The sequence below is a fragment of the Nicotiana attenuata genome, unplaced genomic scaffold (genome assembly GCF_001879085.1).
Source record: "Nicotiana attenuata strain UT unplaced genomic scaffold, NIATTr2, whole genome shotgun sequence".
NCBI classification, from domain to species: domain Eukaryota; kingdom Viridiplantae; phylum Streptophyta; class Magnoliopsida; order Solanales; family Solanaceae; genus Nicotiana; species Nicotiana attenuata.
Genome location: NW_017670500.1, coordinates 387,975 through 411,553, shown reverse-complemented (window position 1 = coordinate 411,553; position 23,579 = coordinate 387,975). Strand labels below are relative to the sequence as shown.

The 23,579-nt window shown below is 35.9% G+C and overlaps 1 protein-coding gene across 1 annotated transcript; it reads left to right on the top strand.

The window, feature by feature from the left end:
• The first annotated feature begins 20,835 nt into the window (after positions 1-20,835).
• On the top strand, positions 20,836-23,012 carry LOC109240273 (probable N-acetyltransferase HLS1). The gene is made up of 3 exons (XM_019406904.1): positions 20,836-21,253; positions 21,337-21,515; positions 21,941-23,012. The coding sequence occupies exons 1-3, from the start codon at positions 21,074-21,076 to the stop codon at positions 22,797-22,799; spliced, it is 1,218 nt and encodes a 405-aa protein (XP_019262449.1). The 5' UTR covers positions 20,836-21,073; the 3' UTR covers positions 22,800-23,012.
• The last annotated feature ends 567 nt before the right edge of the window (positions 23,013-23,579 follow it).

Below are 23,579 nucleotides of genomic sequence, written 5' to 3'. Positions count from 1 at the left end.
CAGCAACTTGTCTATCTCTCCGAGTATTTTCCCGGGATTGTTTGGGCTCGACCCTGTTAGGAGCGTGGCTTTGGTTCTATAGTTGTACTATTGCCGCTTGTTGAGCCTGCAACATTTCGAAAATAAATCGGAGGATCAACCATAACCTTCACCTTCGGGCGCTTCTCGAGCCGTTGGCTGGGGTCTCCCGCGAACACTGTTTTCGGGATTAGTTGGCAAATTGATGTTGATGGCCACCTGCGAGTTAGCATCGACCTGGTCGGTGACCGGGACACCATTGGGATCGACATGAGGCACATCATTACTAGGCACCATATTATTATTCTCACCATGATGGCCTGACTCAGCGTTAACGTTCAAGTGAGCAGACTGAGAGTTTGACATCCTTAGGCTATCCTGGAATTAAAATTTCAAAGAACAAACATAAAATAGGGTGTGTTATGGAGATTCGTATCAAAGCACCACTATTATCCTTAGCCCCACGATGGGCGCCAAACTGTTTACCCCAAAAATGAGTAACAATTAAGTTTGTACGCAGTTTTAAGGATACGTGGTTTAATTCAATACGAAAAATTAAGAACAACAAGTAAACGAGTTAAAGACAAAATAAGTTGTCAAATCAATCGCAACGTAATAACCAAGCCTGATCTTACATTGAAGAGTGAGATTCCTTCTTGATTGGACCATCAATACAAGCTCGGTCGCGAGTAAGAAAAGAAAAAATTAATAATGCCTTAAACAATAGCTAGATGATAAAAGTAAACTTTATAGATTTAATTTGCATGTCACAGTGTGTCAAAATAAAGAAAACTTTCCCCTTTATAGAGATTTCAGTCCTAGTACAAGTCTAAAAAAGGTAAAAATCTTCCTTTTCCAGTAAATGTTGATCTACAGATGATACTGAACGGGATTCGCGCCGTAATATCTGGTTGAGGGTGAATACCACGCCCCCTGCTCGTCATGCATAATCGTTCACTGCGTCCCCCGAGGTCCAGAAGCTATATTTGGCCTAAGTCTGTCACTTCACGTGTCCGATCTTAGATACATCGTTCATTCCTCCCGGATTTTGATACGAGGGGCCCCTGGTTTTCGATACGAGAGGCCCCTGGGCCTTGATGGTAATCACTTTGAGTCGTGCTTCCCTTTTGTTTCTTCATTGGGGAATTGGGAAAAATTTTGGCCCCGATTTTACCCGCACAGAAGTTTGATAATAAAGCTATTAAACAATAGTTTGATAATAAAATTATCAGACAACCTAAAGATTAGTTCAAGTTGTTTTTTGTTGTCAATTGGATGAGGCTGTTATGTAGCTTCAGCTTTCTTTTCCTGTTGTAATTTATTCGCTTGGTAATAAAATTATTTATTTACCAAGAAAAATAGTTTGATAAAAACAATAACTAGTATACCATAAAAAATCAAACTACACTAAGGGTGTGTTTGGTATGAAGGAAAATTTTTCAAGAAATATTTTCCAATTTTCTCATATTTGGTTGGCTTAAATGTTTTAGAAAATATTTTTCCCATGAACTCGTTTTCCTCCAGTTGGAGAAAAATATTTTCCCTATCAAGAGAATAGAAAACAATTTCCAAAACTCTTCGTCAACCTTCCCCACCCTATTCCTCATCCCTACCAACCCCTCACACCTATCCCATCCCACCCCTAACCCACCCACCTCCACCCCTATCCTACCCCACCCCCACCACACCCACCACACCCACCCACCCTCCCCCAGCCCTGCCCTACCCCCACCTTAAATAGAAATATTATTAAGAATACTTTTTTTTTATGTTGTAGATAGAGTACTTTCTTGTTTCAATTCAACAAAATAAGTATTTTTTTTCATGATATAAACAAAAGTTCTTTTCAACAAAATGATGTAGTAAAAATTATCTTCTTTTATTTCAACAAAAAAAAAAGTACTTTCTTTTCATGATGTTGAAAAAGTATTCTCTTTCATTTCAACAAAATGACGTATGAAAAAGTATCTTTTTCCATCAACAAAAAAGTACTTTCTTTTCATGATGTTGAAAAAGTATTTTCTTTCATTTTAACAAAATAATATATTAAAAAGTATCTTCTTTCATTTCAACAAAAAAAAAGTACTTTTTTTTCATGATGTTGAAAAATTATTTTCTTTCATTTCAACAAAATGATTTAGTAAAAAATATCGCCTTTCATTTCAACAAAAAAAGACACTTTCTTTCATGATGTAGAAAACGTATTTTTTTTCATTTCAACAAAATGATGTAGTAAAAAGTATGTTTTTTCCTTTCAACAAAATAAGTATTTTCTTTTCATGATGTAAAAAAGTATTTTCTTTCATTTCAACAAAAAGATACTTTCTTTTATGATGTAGAAAAAGTTTTCTTTCGTTTCAACAAAATAATATAGCAAAAAGTATTTTTTTTTATTTCAACAAAATGAGTATTTTCTTTTCATGATGTAGAAAAAGTATTTTCTTTCATTTTAACAAAATGAATACTTTTTTTAGTGTTGTAGAAAGAGTACATTCTTTTTCAACCAAAATGTCACGACCCAAATCCACGTGACCGACCCCCAGCACACTATCTGATCCGAGCAAACCAACCCATATGATGCACCCAAAGCATATGCATGAAAACCAATTTAACTGCGGAAGCTCTTTGAAAAATATATATATTTTCAAGTTAATTGATGGAAATTTTTTCAATTCAGAATCATACATGAAATCTTTCATAATAATATAATGAGACTAAATAAATATATTTTTATTTATGTCGTGTACAACCCCCATTACTACAACATTTCACAACTATCTATGGAGCATATATACCGAAGAATATAACTAAACACTTGGGCTAATGCCTGACTAACATAAACTAAGAAAATCATATGATAGTTACCACGAAATAGGAATGGTGCCTCATCATATACCTCAGAAGAGAGTCATCCTAGTCATGTCTGCATGCCACGTATCATATCTCATCCTGAAACATGTAAAGTAGGTGGGGCCCTGGAGGGGGACCCTAAGGGCTGAGTACACCATAGCGGTACTCAATAAGTGTCATAGACTCTCTCTAACTCAAGTTCCTGGGACAATATTTTACAAAAATTATGCGACCAATATTTGATATAAGGTGATAAATAATTGTATAAATCATTTCAAATGAAAAGACAAGTGAAGTATAAACCATGATAAAAATTCTTAGAACATCTGTATCAATCCAAGATTTTTACCTAGCATTTGGTCATAGATCCCAAATTTATTTTGAAAAATCTGATTTGGGCGAAGTTTGGTTTCAAGATGAAAATGTGTTTGGACATACATTTTCAAAATATATTTTTCAATTTTATTTTGGAAAAACATGTATATAATTCCCAAATTTTGAGATTTTGGGCCAAAATCAGCTCAATAGCTGATTTTGGGATTTGAGATTTGAGATTTGGAATTTGGCCAAAATATGGGCAAAATGGCCAAACATGAGTTTTGAAAATAAATTCCAAATTTATTTTGGCAAAACTTATGGCAAACGGGGCCTTAATAAAATCATTTCAATTTCAATAAGTTATCGAAATCACTTTCGGCTCCTTAGGTCTAAACGTAAGAAAGTCTTCTTTATCTTTTACCGGTAGTACTATACCGACACCGACATAATAAATAACTACTAGGTGATCGGCCTAGCAACAAGTATTTGACCCTACTTGTCTTGGCTGCTTCCCATAGTGTTGTACGAGTCGACTTAACCTCATTACTTTAAGTAATGATCATTTGCCCTCTCAATGGGGGACTTTATCCCACAATCCTCGGCTTAGCCTTGGAATCCATCCCTACATCGGCACATGTAGTTTCGTGATAACGAACTTAATATTCAAACCAATCTCGGTCGTCTCCACTAGTAACTCCCAAAATATTTGAATATCAAATTAGTCTCAAAGGATCTATTTTATCAAATAATGATTTTCATAGCCAATCCAAACCATTTGAAAAAAATCGAATGAATAACTTTTTTCATGTTAATGCCATTGGCAATTTAACATCAATCGTTTAAAGATACAACAAGTGATACTCCATTGTTCAAATTTCAAAACACATACTTTTTCATGAAACATATCTTTATCACTCAAATAGTTTATACTCTTATCAACACATAAGTTTTAATAAAATTTATAACGTTTTTCTTAAGTGTCATCTTGCAAACAAATTTTGAAAAGAATATTTTTATATAAAATCACATGACACTTCAAAATTAACAAACTTAGAAACACATGGTGACATCCTTCCCGCTTGTCCCCACAAGCACGGATGCACATCTATAAATAATATCACGAATTAACTCAAAACATGCTTTTAGAGAGATTCTCTCAAGAAAAGTAAGTCATAATCAACTTACCTAAATCTTCAAGCTCCAAATAATACTACACCACTCCAATTGATTAAAATTCTCAAATACCAACAACAATTCAATATCTACCATCAGATATCCCAACTACATCAAAACAAATGCGAAAAGATTCATAAATATCTATTTAGGCTTCACAATTCGGCGACGAGCCTTCAATCATTCCAAATTATCTAATAGGTTCACCCATTAGCCTATTCAATTCCATTCTTATCATTTAATACTCATTTGGATCCATTAATGATACGACGTTTATTACCCAACATCATCAAATCACTATTCATTGTCTTCTCCAACAAAATCCTAGGTTCAAGAACTAGTGTGTATCTTATCCAAATGATGATTCTCGATTCAAATCGTTCATCAATAAAGTCTATAGGAATCATTAGAAACTCAAGGCATATCCATATATATCAATTCATCACTAATCATATTCTTGTTTGCCCAAAATATCATTTTTAAGACCCACCATAATGGTTCATACAATATCCCGTACAACTTCAAATAAAACCCACAAACATGCTACCCATACTTCAATATATCATATATGTGAAGCTCAAGCGAAGGGAATATCTCTTAGTGGAAGAATCCCACTTTTTCTCTTTTTGGTGTTCTTGAAAGTACAAGAGGGGGGTGAATTGCTTATTTTTAAAACTAATTATTATAAGTTGACTAGTTTTCCAATTAGTCGACTAGATGTAATGGCGAGGTATTAAGAAGTGCAGAATTAAAATGCAGAAGTAAAGTGTAGGAATTAAAGACACTGGAGTTTTTATACTGGTTCGGATTCAATGTGAATCCTAGTCCAGTCCGCTTGGGTTGCAAGGGAGTTCTCTTTCAGTGATTGAGTTTCTTAAGTACAAAGTGAATGGTGTAGTTTACACTAGCTGCTCAGTTTCTATGTCACTCGTCTTTTCTTGATACAATGCCTCACCAGTGTTTTTCTCTCTTTTTTCTCTAACTTGTTACACATCGGATCTAGAAGAGCTACAATGTTTGTTTGTAGTAGAACAAAGAGAGGGTAATTGGTTTGATCAAAGTATGAATCTCTAAGTTCTAAGGTTGCGTATAAATACTTTGTATGAGACCGTTACTGAAGAGATTTTCCAACCCAAGAGATTTGATCCTTGGAAAGAAATTGATTCTTTCCAAGAATAAGGTTAATTCCCGTTACTCTTCCTTGATGTGTGGACTTTGACAGCTTTCCATCTTCAAGTCTTGATAGCGCCGGATTTGCTCCTTAAATCTGGGTTCTTCCATCTTTAATGCTTCGTTTCCTTTTTAACTCTTCAGGCAATCTCTGATTGATTTTCTTGCCGAATTCTCAGGTCTTCTTTTCCTTTTAGATGCTTCAATCAATCTTTAATTGATTTCACCCTTCAGCTTTGATTATTTCTCTTTATGAACTTCTATCCCTTGAGTCCCTACACCAAAAGCAATTATATTATTTTTCATCGCTAAAACTAAAACCTAACAATCTCCCCCTTTTTTGATTATGACAAAAAATAATATATGTAAACATCATTTATCTTTCCTATATATTACTCCCCCTCAATGAGTGCAGTTGACTCCCCCTCAATAGGCGCCATTGGATTGGGAATACTTCCTTAAGTCGACTTCCTTTGTAGTATCTATAGTAGTCGACTCCCCCTGCAATGAATGTGCCTGCACGAATATATGGATAGCAGCCTTTCTCCCCCATTTTGACATCAGCAAAGAGGGGATACACGAAAGCATAATTATAGCAGGAAATGCGTTATATGCATGCAGAGTTATAGCAAAACAAATATAAAAAAGAACATCCAACGACTGGTTATCCAGTCCCAAAACAGCACAGCAAAAAAAGATTGTTTGAAACTTCCACACTAACAACACAGGAAATAAGTAAGAGTGTTGCAAATCGCCTACTTCAGTTGTTCAAAGCTAGCATTGGTTGAGACAGTCACTCCATCAAGCCTGTTGTGTACTTCCTTGAATGGCTTGACTGCATTTTTCCTAACTCTGAGAATGGCAACCCTTATCTTGGAAACATCAGACCCTGTCTCTTTGGAGATTGCATGAATGTCCCCAACAGTGGACTGAGTAGCAGCAAGAAGATCTCTAATGGTGGTCAACTGGTTGTCAATGGCAGTCAGTTTCTCGGCAAGGTCAGGATTACTAATGCTTTGATGGGAAACAGAGGCTTTGGTCTTGGGATCAGGCTGAACATGCTTGACCTCACCTTTCTGTTTCTTAACTCAGGAGCCCTTCACACACACATATTCCATACTAGCAAACGCCCTAGAATTGTAAGATTTTGAAACAGAGACGAAAGGATAGTTGAGATAGAGATATTATGATCTTCCAGAATGTGAGTGATAGCCATGCCATAGGTCAGACTGGTGGGATCATACTTTCAATCATAAAATTTATGACCAGGAGGACAGTTTGACCTTGAGTTTGGTCACAAGACAATAGACAAGAAAAGTGTCCCTTTGAGAGAAGGTGGAGAAAGAGCCAGTACGAGGGAGCAGAGTAGTTGCAACAATGTGGGCTAGGACACAAAGATTCAAAACTAACATCATTTGGACCTAACTGATTCGGGATGGATTCAGAAGAACACTCAGCAATACATCGTTTGGCTTGATCAAAGGTGATTTCAAAATCATCAGGCCAAGAATTTTTGAAAAGCATGGGAAAACCAGAACACTTACACTGGAAGATTGAATCAAACATGGCACAATCAAGAACAATGCACTTTCCTAACACTAGGGATTCCAACTTGTCAGACTTACTGGAGCGAAGATTTGCATAAAACATTCTCACTAGGGGTTCATAGACTTTAGGAGGGGGAACAGATAGGAATTTTGACCAGCCTTGACAAACAAACAGATATTTTACCTTACAGTTTAGGGCTTCCATGTCGTCAAGGTCGACTACTCTGCGATGAGCGATTGGCTTGTCTTTCAGAGCAATGAAAAAATCCTTTTTTGGAGAATCCCAGAAATTTAGGTCAGACTCTAAAGAACATGAAAGATCAAATTTTGATTTCTTTGGAGTAAAGGACTCGGGAGATTCTTCTAGTGGTCTTTTCCTAGGGATTTTTCTCCTAAAGGATGAGAATGATCTGAGAATTCTGCCTAAGAGGAGGCAAAACCCTCTGAGTGTTCGGACCCTAGGTCTACCTGTTCTAGAGGCTGGGAAGGGGGTTTTGCTCTGGAGCGAGTACTTTTTCTGATGGAGGCAGAACGATTCTTAGAGTGTTTAGCCATGGAAGAAAAAATTTTTTGAGGAGAGTTTTGAGAGGGTTTCTAGGCGATGAGAATGATGGAGATTGAAAAAGGGTTTAAGAGATTAAAAGAAGGGGCTTCTGACGGTTGAGTACAGGAAAGGAAAGGCGTCAGTTTGACAGACGTGATAATTAGTTTTCTTTTCTTGAACACTGCAACTGATGTGAAAAGAGAGGGAATTTGTAGACGCTATTAATGACTATAAAAGGACAAAATTTAAACATTAGGCATACAAAATAAAGAAATATCACATAAGTCCTAATATTAATGAACAATGGAAATAATACCAAGTAATTCTCTTAAAAAGCAAGATATGCCTTCAAGTAAGGGTTTGGTGAAAATATTTGCTAATTGATTAGCAGTTCCAACAAAAGATATTTCTATATTTCCCTTAAGAATATGATCTCTAATGAAATGATCCTTGATATCTATATGCTTTGCTCTAGAGTGATGCACGGGATTTTTTGAGAGACATATAGCACTAGAGTTATCACAGAAAATTTGAATAGGTTTAAGGAACAATTCATAGTCACCCAATTGACGAGACATCCGTAGTAATTGTGCACAACATTGTCCAATGGCAATATACTCAGCTTGAGTTGTGGATAGTGCAACTAATCCTTGCTTTTTACCGATCCAAGATATCAGTGCTTTTTCAAGTAACTGACATGTTCCACTGGTGCTTTTTCTGTCTTCCTTATCACCTACAAGATCAGCATCTGAAAAACCTTCTAGTTTAAAAATGTTAGAATGTGGATACCATAATCCGTGAGAAATAGTTCCAATGAGATATCAAATAATTCTTTTTACTGCAGTGAGGTGAGATTCTTTTGGAGCTGACTGTAACCTTGCACATTTACAAACACTAAACATAATATGTGGTCGGTTGGCAGTTAGATAAAGAAGAGAGCCAATCATTCCACAATATTTAGTTTCATCAACAGTTTTTCCCTGTTCATCTTTGTCAAGACTTGTTGAAGGACTCACTGGCGTGCCAATGGCTTTAGCATTACTCATACCGAACTTCTGAATCAACTCCTTTGTCTATTTCGTTTTACATATGAACATTCTTTCTTCGAACTGTTGAATTTGAAGTCCAAGAAAGAACGTTAGCTCTCCCATCATACTCATTTCAAACTCACTTTGCATAAGATTTGAAAATTCCTTACACAAAAGAGGATTAGCACTACCAAAAATAAAATAATATCATCAACGTAAACTTGAATAATGAGATTACCTTCTGATGATCTTTTAATAAGAGTAGTGTCTACTTTACCTCTTGTAAATCCGTGATCAAGAAGAAATGAGCTGAGTCTTTCGTACCATGCTCGTGGAGCTTGTTTCAGTACATACAGTGCTTTGGTCAATTTGTACACGTGGTAGGGAAACTTTGAGTCTTCAAAACCAGGAGGTTGTTTTACATATACTTCCTCCTCAATGAAACCATTTAAAAAGGCACTTTTGAAATCCATCTAAAAGAGCCTAAACTTTTAAAGGATGTGTATGCAAGAAGAATTCGTATTGATTCCAATCGAGCTACTGGAGCAAAAGTTTCGTTGTAGTCGACTTCTTCCTGTTGTGAGTATCCTTGAGCTACTAATCTGGCCTTGTTTCTAACAGCTTTCCCATCCTCATTTAGCTTATTCCTGAACACCCATTTGGTTCCAATTACATGAGCGTTTTCAGGAATAGGCAGCAGTTTCCATACTTGATTTTTGTCAAATTGATCTAGCTCTTCCTGCATTGCTTGTAACCAGCTTGAATCTTTTAGAGCTTCCTCTATTTTCTTTGGTTCAATCTGGGAAATTAGTGCTATGTTTGCTTTCTTCTTGAGAGCTCCCCTGGTTTTCATTCCTTCACTTGGATCTCCTATGATAATCTTTTGAGGATATTCTGGTTCACTTCTCCATTCATTTGGACGAGTTGTACTTGTATGAAGAGTTGACTGCTCTGGAGATTCTGATCGACTGTTGTTAATCTCATTAGTTGACTCCGGTACACCATCAGGTTTATTAGTCGACTCTTGAGATTTGCTTGTCTCCTGAATTCTTGAATTTGATCTTCATAACCTGCAATAATTCCTTTCTCGGCCGAAGTGGTATATCAAATATAACATGTACTGATTCTTCGACACACAATGTGCGTTTATTATAGACTCTAAAGGATCTACTATTTAATGAATAACCTAGAAAAATACCTTCGCCACTTCTTGGATCGGATTTTCCAAGATCCTTACCATTATTGTGAATGAAACACTTGCTTCCAAATGGATGAAAGTAACTAATATTGGGTCGTTTACCTTTCCATAATTCATAAGGAGTTTTCTTCAGAATGGGCCTTATGAGACATCGGTTGAGAATGTGACATGCTGTACTTACTCCTTCTGCCCAGAAGTGATTTGGCAACGAATATTCTAGTATCATAGTTCTTGCCATATCTTGAAAAGTCCAATTTTTCTGCTCAACGACTCCATTCTGTTGGGGTGATCTTGGAGCAGAGAAATTGTGGGTGTATCCTTGATCATTACAGAAATCTTCAAATGCTCTGCTTTCAAATTCTCCTCCATGATCACTTTGAATTGTTGTAATAAGATACCCCTTTTCTCTTTCAACCTTCTTACAGAAAATCTCAAAAATTTTCAAAGCTTCATCTTTATGAGATAAGAAAATTGCCCAAGTAAAACGTGAGTAATCATCAATAATAACAAAAGTATATCGGTTTCCCTTATGCTAGCAATTCTAGTAGGTCCAAATAAGTCCATATGAAGTAATTGCAAAGGCTTTGAAGTAGATACAATATCTTTGTTTTTGAAAGAGTTTCTAGTTTGTTTTCCAATCTGACATGCATCACATATATGATTTCTAAAGAAATTGAGTTTAGGCAAACCATTAACTAAATCATGCTTGGAAAGTTTTTCTATCAAATGCATGCTTGCTTGACCAAGTTTCTTATGCCATAACCATGGATCATCAGATATGGATGTTAAACAGATATGACCATCTATATTTTCAAAACCATCAAGAATATAAACATTTCCATACCTTTTACCTATCTCATCTTTAATAGCACAACCTATTTTCTTGAACTTTACTTCATACCCTGAGTCGCATAGCTGACTTATACTCAAAATATTGTAGTTAAGTTCATCAACAAAGATAAACCTCACTGATATCACAGTTATTATTGAAAGGAACTGTTCCGGTACCGACTATTTTTCCTTTTGAGTCATCACCAAACTTGACACCTCTATCTTTGTAACTTCCTTAAATAGGTTTTTGTCACCTGTCATGTGACTGGAACACGCACTATCTAAGTACAATTTTCCTTCGCGACTCCTCCTATGGTGTTCCTGCAAAACATAGTTATCACTTTCTTTTAGGTACCAAAGCTTTCTTGGGTCCTGGTTGGTTAGTATTACTCGACTCAGGATTGTTTTTGGGTTTCCAAATCCATCCTGAGATATTTGATTTACGAAATCGACAAAAGGAATATTTATGTCCACTTTTGTTACAGTAGTGACACGTAACTCCTGATCCATTTTTGGATCTTTCATTAGTGTTAGTACTAGTGGACTCTGTTCTGGCTGGTCCTTCTCCAGTTGACTTGTAAGTCCCCTGGTTCGACTTGACAGAACTATAACTGGTGGATTTGCGTATGCCATTGAGTTGCATTTGAAATTCCTCAAACTCTTCTTGAATTACTTCTTTTTCAATTTCACTTACTTCAAGCTTGAGTTTCCAGTCTTTTACTTCTTTGTTGAGTCTCTTTAGTTCATTCATCATTTTTTGAGACTCTTTCCAAGTAAGGTCAAGAATATCCTGCAATTCATTACATCTTTCATAGTTATAAGATCTTAACTCACTTGTTTCACCTCGTGCCATGAAACAGTTCTCATTGTCATCTTTGCATTCATCGTCTAAAGTGTCCTCATCTGTCCAGCACTCTGAGAGTTTGTTCATGTCATTTTCCAAAATTTTCATGAAGCAAAGATTTGTTATCTCTTCGTGTTCTGAACTGCCTTCATCACTCTAGCTTCCAAATTATTTGTTCTTGTTGAAGCCTCTGGAAACTTTTCTTTTAAGATCGAGACATTCGGCTTAAACATGCCCAAATCTTCCACACTCATAGCATTTGCCATCATTTTTGTCTTGTTCGTTATATTGCCTGGTTTGCTGGGTAGTATCCTTCCTCTTCTTGCATTTCTGTATCTCCTCATTAAACCATCCATATTCATTGATACCACGGCAATTTCTTCTTGAAGAGCTTCAGGATCATCATCAATATCATTGTCTGCTTTTTCAGTTGTGGCCTTGAATGTAACTGTTTTCTTCTTTTCTTCCTGGTTTGTTTTCTTGAGATGAGTTTTCTCGAAAGCTATGAGTTCTCCTCGAAGTTCGTCGTATGATAGTTTGTTCAAATCTTGTGATCAAGTGTAACCACTTTTGTCTGCCAAGTAGTGGGTAGACTTCTAAGAATTTTCCTAACTTGATCACCACTTGAGTATGGTTTGCCAAAAGCTTTTAGATCGCTAATGATTTTGCTAAATCTGGCAAACATCTCTTCAATAGATTCTCCTTCTTTCATTTGGAAGAGTTCGTAGTCATGAACCAACATGTTGATATGGGTTTCTTTCACTTTACCGGTTCCTTCATACGTAACTTCAAGTTTATCCCACATCTCTTTGGTTGTATCGCAACTGGAGATTTTATCATATTCCTCACCACTTATAGAATTACAGAGCAGATTCCTTAACTTATTATTACCTTGCACAACTACCATTTGCTCATTTGTATATTCATCTATATCTTCAGGATCAGCAGGTGGTTGAGCAGCGGCCGGCATAGGGTATTTTCCTTTTTTGATAACTCTCCAGACTTTGACATCATAGGCCTTTGTGTATATCTCCATACGCACTTTCCAGTGAGAGAAATAATGTCCATTGAAATACGGTGGCTTTACTTGTGATGTTCTTTCTTGGAAGAGTGCACCAATAATAACTTGATTTGCCATGATCTTTTCTCACAAGTTGTTAAGCAAAAGAAAAATGTAAGCCTTGCTCTAATACCAATTAAAGTACAAGAGGGGGGTTGTTGATACCCAATTTTTTCCCATATATTTTTAATACATATATATATACTTTCAAAATAGCACATATGCAGTTATAAGCATGCGTAAACATTTTTATAATTTTTCTATAATTTTAAAAGCTCCAAATCAATTTATTTCCTCTCTTTTATTTATAAAATATCATATAATTATCCTTCAAATTACTTTTGTGATGATTTAGTCATCTAAATTCATTATTTATACCAACATAGTGCTTAAATATTTTTAGTTCATTTTTGTAATTATATTTACAGTTTTAGGCTAAATTGCACATCTGAAATAATAGCCCATACTACTGAATAATTACATTGTTGATGCATAAAATGGTCTTTTATATTTTTAAATGTTAAAAAACTATTTTAAATCATTTTAGTACACAAAGATATTTTTGGAATTCATTTTATTATTTTTTATAAATTATTTAGTTATTAAAAAGGGTTATTTAAGATCTGGCCCTATTTTATTTCAATTCTGGCCTATTTTTATTTCAATTTCAGCCCTATTTCAACCCAATTACCAGCCCAATCCCAAATAAATTACCCAGCCCAAACCCAGCTGCCCGGTCCAGCCCTAAAACCTTTTAATCTCGGCCGTTGATCATAGAGATCAACGGCCACAAACGACCCTTCCTAAAATAAACCAAATGCCCCCCCCCCCCCAAACCTTTCATTTCCACCATCCGCCGCCCTGAAACCCCTCTCTTCTCTCAAACGCTCTCAAACCTAACCCTAATCAAACCTCACTCACACTCACCTATTCTTATCTACGATGATTTCTCACCACCCCCCAGGCCTCCAATGGCCTCCCTCACGTTAGTCTTGCCATCTCTAGGGCCCTCAAGGGACCAGGGCTAGTTGGCTCGCATCTATGGCCCCTTTCTCGCCTGTTTCAGGCTGTTCCAGTGTGATTCTGAGTAAGATCGTCCTACATCGGCTACGATCTATGGGTTTCTAAGCAGGTGTCTTCACCTATGTGTTGTTCTCCTAAAAACCCTAAAAAATTTCTTCTGAACCTCTTAGATCTGTACAGATCTGAGATGATTTAAACTTGTTTCTTATGAGTTTTATAATAACCTTGAGATTCTTTACAAGAATCGTATGATTTTCAAGTGATTTTCATCTTTTTCTAAACTAGGGTTTCCGAAAATTTCTTTTACAAAATGTTTGATGATTTTTGAGTGCTTGATCTTCTGCTTGTCATGTGTTTCGAACTGACTTTGTAAGTTTGCTACAACCTTAACTCGCTTGTACTGAAAGCCGTAATTTTTCGACTCTTTTGTTTGGTTTCTGCGTTATTTGAGTACTGCCTTTGTTCTTGCCTGGGCTCCTGTGATTTCCCTTTAGCCATTTGAATATCTCATGGTTTTCTTACCCTAATATGCTCTACTGAGATTCTTGGTTCAACTTTTCTACTGATCCTCCATGTCTATGTTCATCCTGACTATTATTTCTTGCTTTATTTAAGTTGTTTGTGATACTTGGTGACTCTTTCGTGATTTTCTCTCTAACTGAGCCCTATTAGGGTTCTGACCTAATTTTTCGACTAAGTTTATTGTCTATTTGTGGGAGTTGATATATATTCTATCTAGAAATCAGTATTACTTTGAAATTCTAGCTGATTGATTACTCCGTTAAAGATTGGTATGCATAGACTTTATTTTGTTTCCTTGTTTACAACTTTAATTGGTGTCTCTGCCTTAATTGCTTGCCCATATAACTTTGGGATTCTTACTGATTCTTTATTTTGTATGATTTGGTCTTCTGCCTTAATTAAACCCCTATTTTTACCGTTTGGCTAATTGCCCCTAATTAAAGGAGTCTATTCTGAACCCCTTATATGATTGGATTCTGATAACCCTTAATTGCTGATTTCTGATTCTTTTACCTTATTGACTCTACCCTCGAACTGCTATATAAGCACTCTCTTATTCTCACTTCGAAACAAGAACATTAGTTCACAAAAGCACACTTACACTCTAAAAACTCTCTTTTCTTCTCTGCTACTTCTGATACTCACTGTTTAGTCGGCTGAAAGCCAAGGCTAGATATTGGAACTGCATCTATTTATATTCTGCATTTTTTTCTTCAACCGGTATGTCTCTAGTTAAATTTTTAAATCCAAACCATATGTGTTTCATTCCTGCACTAGTTCATCAGCTATGAATTCAACCTGTCTTCCTGCTTACTTCTTTGCCTAGCATGTCTAAATTCTGTCATTTTCAATGTATGATTACCATGTCTATGATTCATTTAGTTATTTGATACCTAACCAACCTGTTTGTGAGTATCTGTTTAATCCCTAAATTGTGTGATCATGTTGGGTTTTCTATATGTTACTCTTATGTGCCCCAATCCCTTAGTCCCCATGTGAGATCTGTTTGTTGACTGTTTCTGAATCTGAATGTTTTATTGATTATCTGCTGTTTTCAAAAGAGTTTTGGTGCTCTTCCCAAACTATCTTTTACTACCAAACTATTGCCTATTTCTAAAAACCTTTTTAACTCTTAAAGTCATCTCTGTACTATTTTCACAACCTTTTCAGACTATGTCAAACACTCTCGCTTTACTCTTAGATTACTAGGTCCTGCCCCTCTGATATGTGTACTGCCTTGAGGCCCTGGAGATCTCTCTGAACTCTGGCATGTCAGAGCTGGCCTTTCCACACTGCACAATAATCAGTTACTATTTGAGAAAGTCTGGGTGTGAGCACTGCCTGGGATCCTTGAGGTCCTTTGGGAACTTTAACACAAGTAGACATGAAATTGGCTATGGCACTCTGGCATTTGAGACTACCGGAGGCTTGGAAATCATTTGGGCCTGCTGAAGGCTCCCTATAGATTAAGTTCTATTTATTTATGTATTTTTTCATTCAATTCATTGGTCTGTAATAATTTTGTAAACAAATAGTGGGGTGCTTAGTGAAAAAGGGAGGGTAGTATATATATTGCGGGTAAACTGGGTAGATACCATGCCTATAGGATCCGGGTTGATTCAAATATGTTTGTTATTGTTTGCCTTACTTCCACATAATTAGATACCATGCCTATAGGATATAAAATGGTTTTAATAATAGAGATCATGCCTATAGGGTTAAAATCAGTTCAACTAGAAATCATGCCTATAGGATTTAAAACAGTCAATTAGAAAAGCCAGTTCAATCCATGTTTGTTTATTCTGAACCGGTTTAATTAATCTGTCCGCTTCTTTAAATAAGTCTTCAAACGCTGCCTTAAATTAATACTGATAGAAAGCATGCCTATAGGATCTCAAGTTGTCGTTTAAAAGTCGTTCTACTGTTTTACTGCATTCGTAATCAATATAGATACCATGCTCATAGGACATCACTGTTATACGCCTAGGCAAACCTATAGGGCGATTAAAATTCTGCAACCGTAAAACCATGTTCTGCTATCTGCGATTGCTCATACTCAGCAAGTTTAAAATCAGTAGGCAAATGGATTCAGTTCTTTCACACTTTGGTCCTAATTCAATACTGTATACTCTCAGTTCACCTAGATATCATGTTCTAAGGTGTTCTCTTAAACACTTGGAACAGTTGTTTGAGACGTGCATTTGCTTGTTATGTTTGTGGAGGTAAATGTGAGCCCTTAACTGTTTCTCCTTTTTTTTTGAAATACAGTCCTACTTGTTTTGTTTGACGCCTAGACTTTTTCTCCTTTAAAACACCTTAGGATGGTCTAGAACTACCCAGAATTAGAGGTCCTAAATACCTCCAGGACCACAAAGAAGGGACGGGTAATGCACGCATAGGATATCTATCAAGGTTATTAGAACGCTTTAGGCTATGACCAAGGGGAGGGAATTGGGTAGTAAGGATATGATGACTACGCGCTAATGTCACGTGTATCCCCTCATTGAGGAGTGATTATCAGGCATTGTGTGGGTATGATCATGTAGGCTAACCAACCTAGGACCCCCTTTTCCAACTCCCGTTGCTTAAATAAATTTACTTTCTTTATATATGTGCAACTTGTTCAAACCCTTTTCCTTGTTTCACTACTTGAATGTCAAAACATGCCTTACTTGCAAGTACGTGGTAAATTGTTTATCTGTTTATTCGACTAATTCACATGAATATAAGTTCGGCCAGGACCCACCGTTGTGGACCGCGAGGGGTGCCTAACACCTTCCCCTCAAGGTTATTTCGGGCCCTTACCCTAAATCTCTGGTAACGCAAACTAGTCCATGAGTCAATTGCTCAAGGTGCCCTAACGCACCATAATTCGTTAGGTGGCGACTTTTCAAAACCCAATTCCCAAAAGGAAAAGAGTTATTTCCACCATGAAATGTCGAAACCCGGTCGTTCTCCGCGAGGAGGAAAAAGGGGGCCTGACAGGGGTGAATTGCTTATTTTTAAAATTAATTATTATGAGTTGACTAGTTTTTCAATTAGTCGACTAGATGTAATGGCGAGGTATTAAAAAGTGTAGAATTAAAATGCAGAAGTAAAGTGCAGGAATTAAAGACACCAGAGTTTTTATACTGGTTCGGATGAATCCTAGTCCAGTCCCCTTGGGTTGCAAGGGAGTTCTCTTCCTATGATTGAGTTTCTTGAGTACAAAGTGAATGGTGTAGTTTACACCAGCTGCTCAGTTTCTATGTCACTCGTCTTTTCTTGATACAATGCTTCACCGGTGTTCTTCTCTCTTTCTTCTCTAACTTGTTACACAGCGGATCTAAAAGAGCTACAATGTTTGTTTGTTGTAGAACAAAGAGAGGGTAGTTGGTTCGATCAAAGTATGAATTTCTAAGTTCTAAGGTTGCGTATAAATACTTTGTATGAGACCGTTACTGAAGAGATTTTCCAACCCACGAGATTTGATTTTTGGATAAAGAAATTGATTCTTTCCAAGAATAAGGTTAATTCCCGTTACTCTTCCTTGATGTGTGGACTTTACAGCTTTCCATCTTCAAGCCTTGATAGCGCCGGATTTGCTCCTTGAATCTAGGTCATTCCATCTTCAATGCTTCGTTTCCTTTTTAACTCTTCAGGCAAACTCTGATTGATTTTCTTGCCGGATTCTCAGCGCTTCTTTTCCTTTTAGATGCTTCAATCAATCTTTGATTGATTTCACCCTTCAGCTTTGATTATTTCTCTTTATGCACTTCGATCCCTTGAGTCCCTACACCAAAAGCAATTATATTATTTTTCATCATTAAAACTAAAACCTAACATTCTTGAAGATTTAATACATTTCCTATGGATTTTGATCCATGAATGATGTTAAAAATAACACTAAATGGTGTTATGTAGCCACAAATGCATCTTAAACACTTATCTTGAAGTGTGTTGATGAGGGATGTGTTCCTCCTTCTCTCTAGGTTCAAGACCCTTGTCCAGAATTCCATCTCTTTCTCTTCCCAAAATAGAAACTTTTATAATTTTGATAGCATGCGTGGCTACGCACACCTCCAGCATAGCTACGATCCCTTCCTCTTCAGCTCCTCTTAATTTGCCTGCCTTGCTGAAATCAGCTACGCCCAAGGCAGCGTAGCTATGCATAGCTCGCGTAGCTACGTGGCTGATATGATACTCTTTAGTAAAAAGATCATAACTTCTTGTAGGAATATACAAATGACGAACGGTTTGAAGCATTGAAAACTAGACCCAAAGATCTTGTGCGAACTCATTTTGGAACTTTAGCCCATCATATGGTTTCCAACTTGACTTAGCCTTAGGGCTCTTCTTAGACCATCAACCATTATTAATATACCTCATACATATATTATCATGATTAATTGATATCCTTCATATTATTAGTCATGTTCATACCTGAATTAATATAATTAGCACCTGCCAATCTTTTTAATGGTCTTAAAACACTTGGAAATTTTTCGGGGTGTTACACAAAAAAAGAGTATTTTTTTTAGTTATGTAGCACAAATTTCAACATTATTTTTAGTGAAAAAGTAAAGCAGCACATTAGGTCATTTTGGGTTTGTGTGAATTTTTAAAAGAATAATTAAATTCTTGAAGAAAATAGAGTCCTGAAAACGTTGGGTATTTAGTGTTTGGGGGAGAGGGGGGAGGAGGGAGAGCACAGGAAACATAGGGATTTGTGGGAGGGGAGGTAAGAAAAGTAGCATAAAATATTATTTTTCTAAAAAAATATTTTCTACTCTCTAAACAAACACTAAAAAATATTTTCAAAAAAAGCTTTTCATTCGCCAACCAAACATGGGAAAATAAGAGATAAAACCACTCATTTTCCAGGAAAATATTTTTCATGGAAAACATTTTCCTTCCTACCAAACACACCCTAATATTATCAAAATATTTCTATACAAGATTTTTAAAATTAAATTACAATAATATTATAAATTAAAGACTTTTATACACGTATGTAACTTAAATCATTTTTCATGTTGCAAGAATTTCCACCTCTACTAAGTTTAAACTACAAAACGGTCCCATATTCAACCACGTCTTTGATCTTAAACAGACGTTATAAATGAGGAAATTGTATGGACCAACTACCAGTGTTTCGTTCATGCTCATATCATGTATTACCCCTTTAATTTACACAATTAATATAATAGCACATGAGTGGCATGAACCAATTAGTAATGCAAAGAGGCTAATACGTTTCATTAGTAACAGTTTAGCTTCAATTTCACTAGTTACCAAAGTGTTAAAAATCACTTAATTCGCCTTTTCTAACTTGAATTACAAGAGCCAAATCATTAGATGTATTTTTCTATATCGAGTTAATAATATGCCGAAATTAGTTGTCAATTTTTTTTAAGACTAGATTATATTGCACCCCCAAATTATCTTGTCCATGGAGATTCCTTTTTTTTTTTTTTTGAGTTTTTTTTTTCTTCCCAATTTAGGAGGATCTATAGTGTTTCGTCCATGAAAATTCCTTGGTGGAGTTTAGACGATATTCTTTTTTCAAAAAAGAAAAAAATGTTTTTCTGAATTATTTCGCTTAACCTAATTTTCCATATTATTACCAGAGTAATGAGTATAAAATAGTGAAAATATGATAGCTCCCTTCATTTATACGTAATTTCATTAGACCGTATTTAACAGAAGAAAAAAAAACTTAAAATGATTATATCGTATGAGGCAATGATTGCGTATTGGGTTATGATGGCAATTAAAGTAGAGAGAGTATGAGAGAAGTGGTAAGTGGAACGAGACTCCGCAGCCACAGCCGCCATTTCATCTTTTTACGCATTTTCTTGTGATAATTACTCAAAATAAATACTGCAGGAAATCAATACAGCATTAATTCTTCCATTATCATTTCTACAGAATCATCACTCACCACTCCCAAAGAGAAAGTTGAAAAGTTGCAGAAGAGAATCCAGAGGGACTTGCCGAAAGTTTATCAAAATTATACTCTTATTAAGTTACGATGAGATGACAGTTCAAAAAAAAAAAAGTAGCATATTTAAAATATATAAAATCATTACTGAGAAACTCACTACTCTTTTTAACAATAAGCTAGTTAGCGTTAAATATCTCAATTGAATAATTAGGCGTCTAATACCACAAATTAATTAAAATCAATTAGTACCTCTCTGTTCACTTTTACTTGTCCATTATACTAAAAATACATTTTCGCTTTTACTTGTCCATTTTAGCAAATCAAGAGAAAGACAAACTTTTTTTCTTGTCTTACCTTGATCATTAATTACTCATTTGCAAAATTATTTCCCAAGACTCTTTAAAATACATACTACAATTATTGTTTCTTAAGAGGCGTGAAAAGTCCAAGTGAACGGAGAGAGTATATAATTAGTAATCACCATGCACCAAGGGATGTGGTGGAATAGATAGAATCTATCTGCCAAATAACTAGAGGTTGGTTGGGGTGCGAGCCATAGATATAGAATGGTGTGCTTTTCTTTTATGTGGCGCGAATGTGAATTAGTCGGGCCTAAAAATTTAAAAAGATGATACTAATAATCCTATACGTGAGTCATCAATTTATGGTAACTTTTCCTCTAATCTTTTTAGTTTATTGGTAAATTAAAAGAGAGAGGTGCCTTCAAAAATGAGTATAAAAGGGAAGGGAAGGGAAATGGGAGGAAGCATTATCCTTCTCAAAAGTTGAAAAATTGGAAATCATAACCAACTGCTCACTTCACTCAGACCAAAAAAAGCTTTTTAACGGCCCCCTTTCTTTCGACCTTTTTTCTTTTAGTTGCTCCTCTTCTTTCAACTACACCTTTTTTGGTTTTGCCTTTCTATCACGACGTTACATATTACATGGTATCTTTTATAAACTGTGTCATCTTTTATATATAATAAGTAAAATATTGGTTCCAATTTAAACAGAAGAGAAGATGATTGGTGATAAAGTGAGGATAGTAGTGAGGGAATTCGAGTGCAAGAAAGATTGTAGGGAAGTGGAAGAGGTAGAGAGAAGATGTGAAGTTGGGCCCACCGGCAAACTCTCCCTTTTCACTGACCTTTTAGGTGACCCTATTTGCAGAGTTCGCCATTCTCCTGCCTTTCTCATGCTGGTATATTGTTATTGACCATTGATCAGTGTATTACTAAAGTTTTATATATGTCATAGTTTAATTCTTGATTATCTCATTTACAGGTAGCAGAGAATGTTGGAGAAGAAAAAAGAGAAATAGTAGGGATGATAAGGGGCTGTATCAAAACCGTTACATGTGGAAAGAGACTCCCCAGGAACAATCACGATTGCACCAAACTACACCTCCCTGTTTTCACTAATATTGCCTATATTTTAGGCCTTCGTGTCTCTCCTTTTCACCGGTAACTACTTACGGACTACATTTCTACCTTTTCATCACTTCACTAGGAAACTTTGTTCTACTTTTTATTTTAATTTACAAAACACCAATTATTGTTTAGTATTTGCCGAAATCAGACACATTCTAACTTGTCCTGTTTTCTATATATATAATAGTACTTGACTCTCTAACTATATACTAATATTATAAAGTTGTTTATAGCATCATAAATTTTATGAGTATTTAAGTAATATATTAATATTACTTAGTATTTGAGCATCGGTGCATGGTGCACTTGTACATTAGTACATGTGGACTCATAAAAATTTACCTCAAGTTATTTTTATGAATAATTTGATTATATAAATATTTTTATCGATAGTGTATAAAATTTATATTCAACCAACATTAACAAATATGTTATTCCTTTTTATTTAATTGAAACAGGAGAAAGGGCATTGGGTTGAAATTGGTGCGCAAGATGGAGGAATGGTTCAGGGAAAATGGTGCTGAATATTCATACATAGCTACTGAAAACGATAACCATGCTTCTGTAAAACTCTTCACGCACAAATGTGGCTACACCAAGTTCCGTACCCCATCCATTCTAGTGCAGCCAGTTTTTGCACACAAAGTCAAGATATCAAGAAATGTCGCTATAATTAAGCTCAGCCCATTTGAAGCCGAAACTCTATATCGCCATAAATTCTCCACCACAGAATTTTTCCCTAAAGACATTGATTCAATCCTCAACAATAAACTCAATTTGGCTACTTTTCTAGCAATTCCAAAGGGTAACTTTTCATGTTGGAATGGTGTGAATGAGTTTTTAACGAGTCAGCCCGAGTCATGGGCTGTACTCAGTGTGTGGAACTGTAAGGACGTGTTCAAACTCGAGGTACGAGGCGCATCCAGGATTACAAGGTCTTTAGCTAAGACGAGTCGTTTAATGGACCGGGCTTTTCCATGGCTTAAGGTTCCGTCAGTGCCGGAAGTTTTCAGGCCTTTTGGGCTTCATTTTTTATATGGGCTTGGTGGTGAAGGCCCATTAGCTGTAAAGCTAATCAAGGCCCTTTGTGATTTTGCTCATAATTTAGCTGGAGAATCACGGTGTGGGGTGGTGGTGACAGAAGTAGCAAGTTGCGAACCGCTTAAGTTAGGAATTCCTCACTGGAAAAAACTATCTTGCGCCGAGGACTTATGGTGCATAAAAAGATTAGGGGAAGACTATAGTGACGGGTCTGTGGGTGACTGGACTAAATCAAAGCCTGGTCTTTCTATTTTTGTTGATCCCAGGGAATTTTAACTTTTAATTGACAATATCTTGTGTTTTAGATTAGGGAATCTAATTTAGATGTCAATTTTTCCTTTTTGTATTTTTCTGGATTATAACTTTATATAATTGTAGAATTAGAGGAGAATAAGGAATATAGTTGTACAACTCTTTTTGATTGTTGATGTAAAGGGGGAACTGAAATATCCCTTTTGTTTTATGTAAATGGATTAAGTATGTGACCTTTCTTTCGATCCCCTCTTTCATATTCATATGGTGGATTTTTGCATATCCTCATTTTTATAAGACCCGTAAACGATTGAAAGATTATGTAACAATTTGTGAATCAATTTCTTTGAATATACTCCCACAAAACAAAATCGCTTTTTGTTCCAGAGATGGTAGTTATTTAAGTTATTCTTAGTGGTCACTTTAGTTCCATAGTTTCAATTATAGCAGTTTAGTCCTATGTAATTTAAATTTCAGTCATTTTTGGTCCTAGTATAGAATAGTACAAGGTGATGCTGTCGTACACTGCCAGTTGGCAGGATTACAGATCCCTAGGCAACAGAAATGTCAGCCTAGACGTTATTTATATTCCCTTGTAATCCAATCATTGGCTATGAATGAAATCTATCTCTCTCCTAATTTTCTTCTTCTTTCTGCTTTTCCTCTTTCTTCTTCTTCTCTCCTTTCCTTCTTAATTCCCTTTAATTCTTCTGCTGAGCGTAGCAATAACAATTTGGTATCAGAGCATCAGTCCTCCGACCACCATGGCTGATCAAAAACTAAAAGGCATAGAGGAAAGCATCA

What these genes read in the sequence shown, in the direction of transcription:
- LOC109240273 (XM_019406904.1), top strand. Translation starts at nt 21,074, where the DNA reads ATGATTGGTGATAAAGTGAGGATAGTAGTGAGGGAATTCGAGTGCAAG. An exon ending in CTCCTGCCTTTCTCATGCTG is followed by an intron (nt 21,254 to 21,336) that starts GTATATTGTTAT and finishes TCTCATTTACAG; the next exon opens with GTAGCAGAGAATGTTGGAGA. An exon ending in CGTGTCTCTCCTTTTCACCG is followed by an intron (nt 21,516 to 21,940) that starts GTAACTACTTAC and finishes TAATTGAAACAG; the next exon opens with GAGAAAGGGCATTGGGTTGA.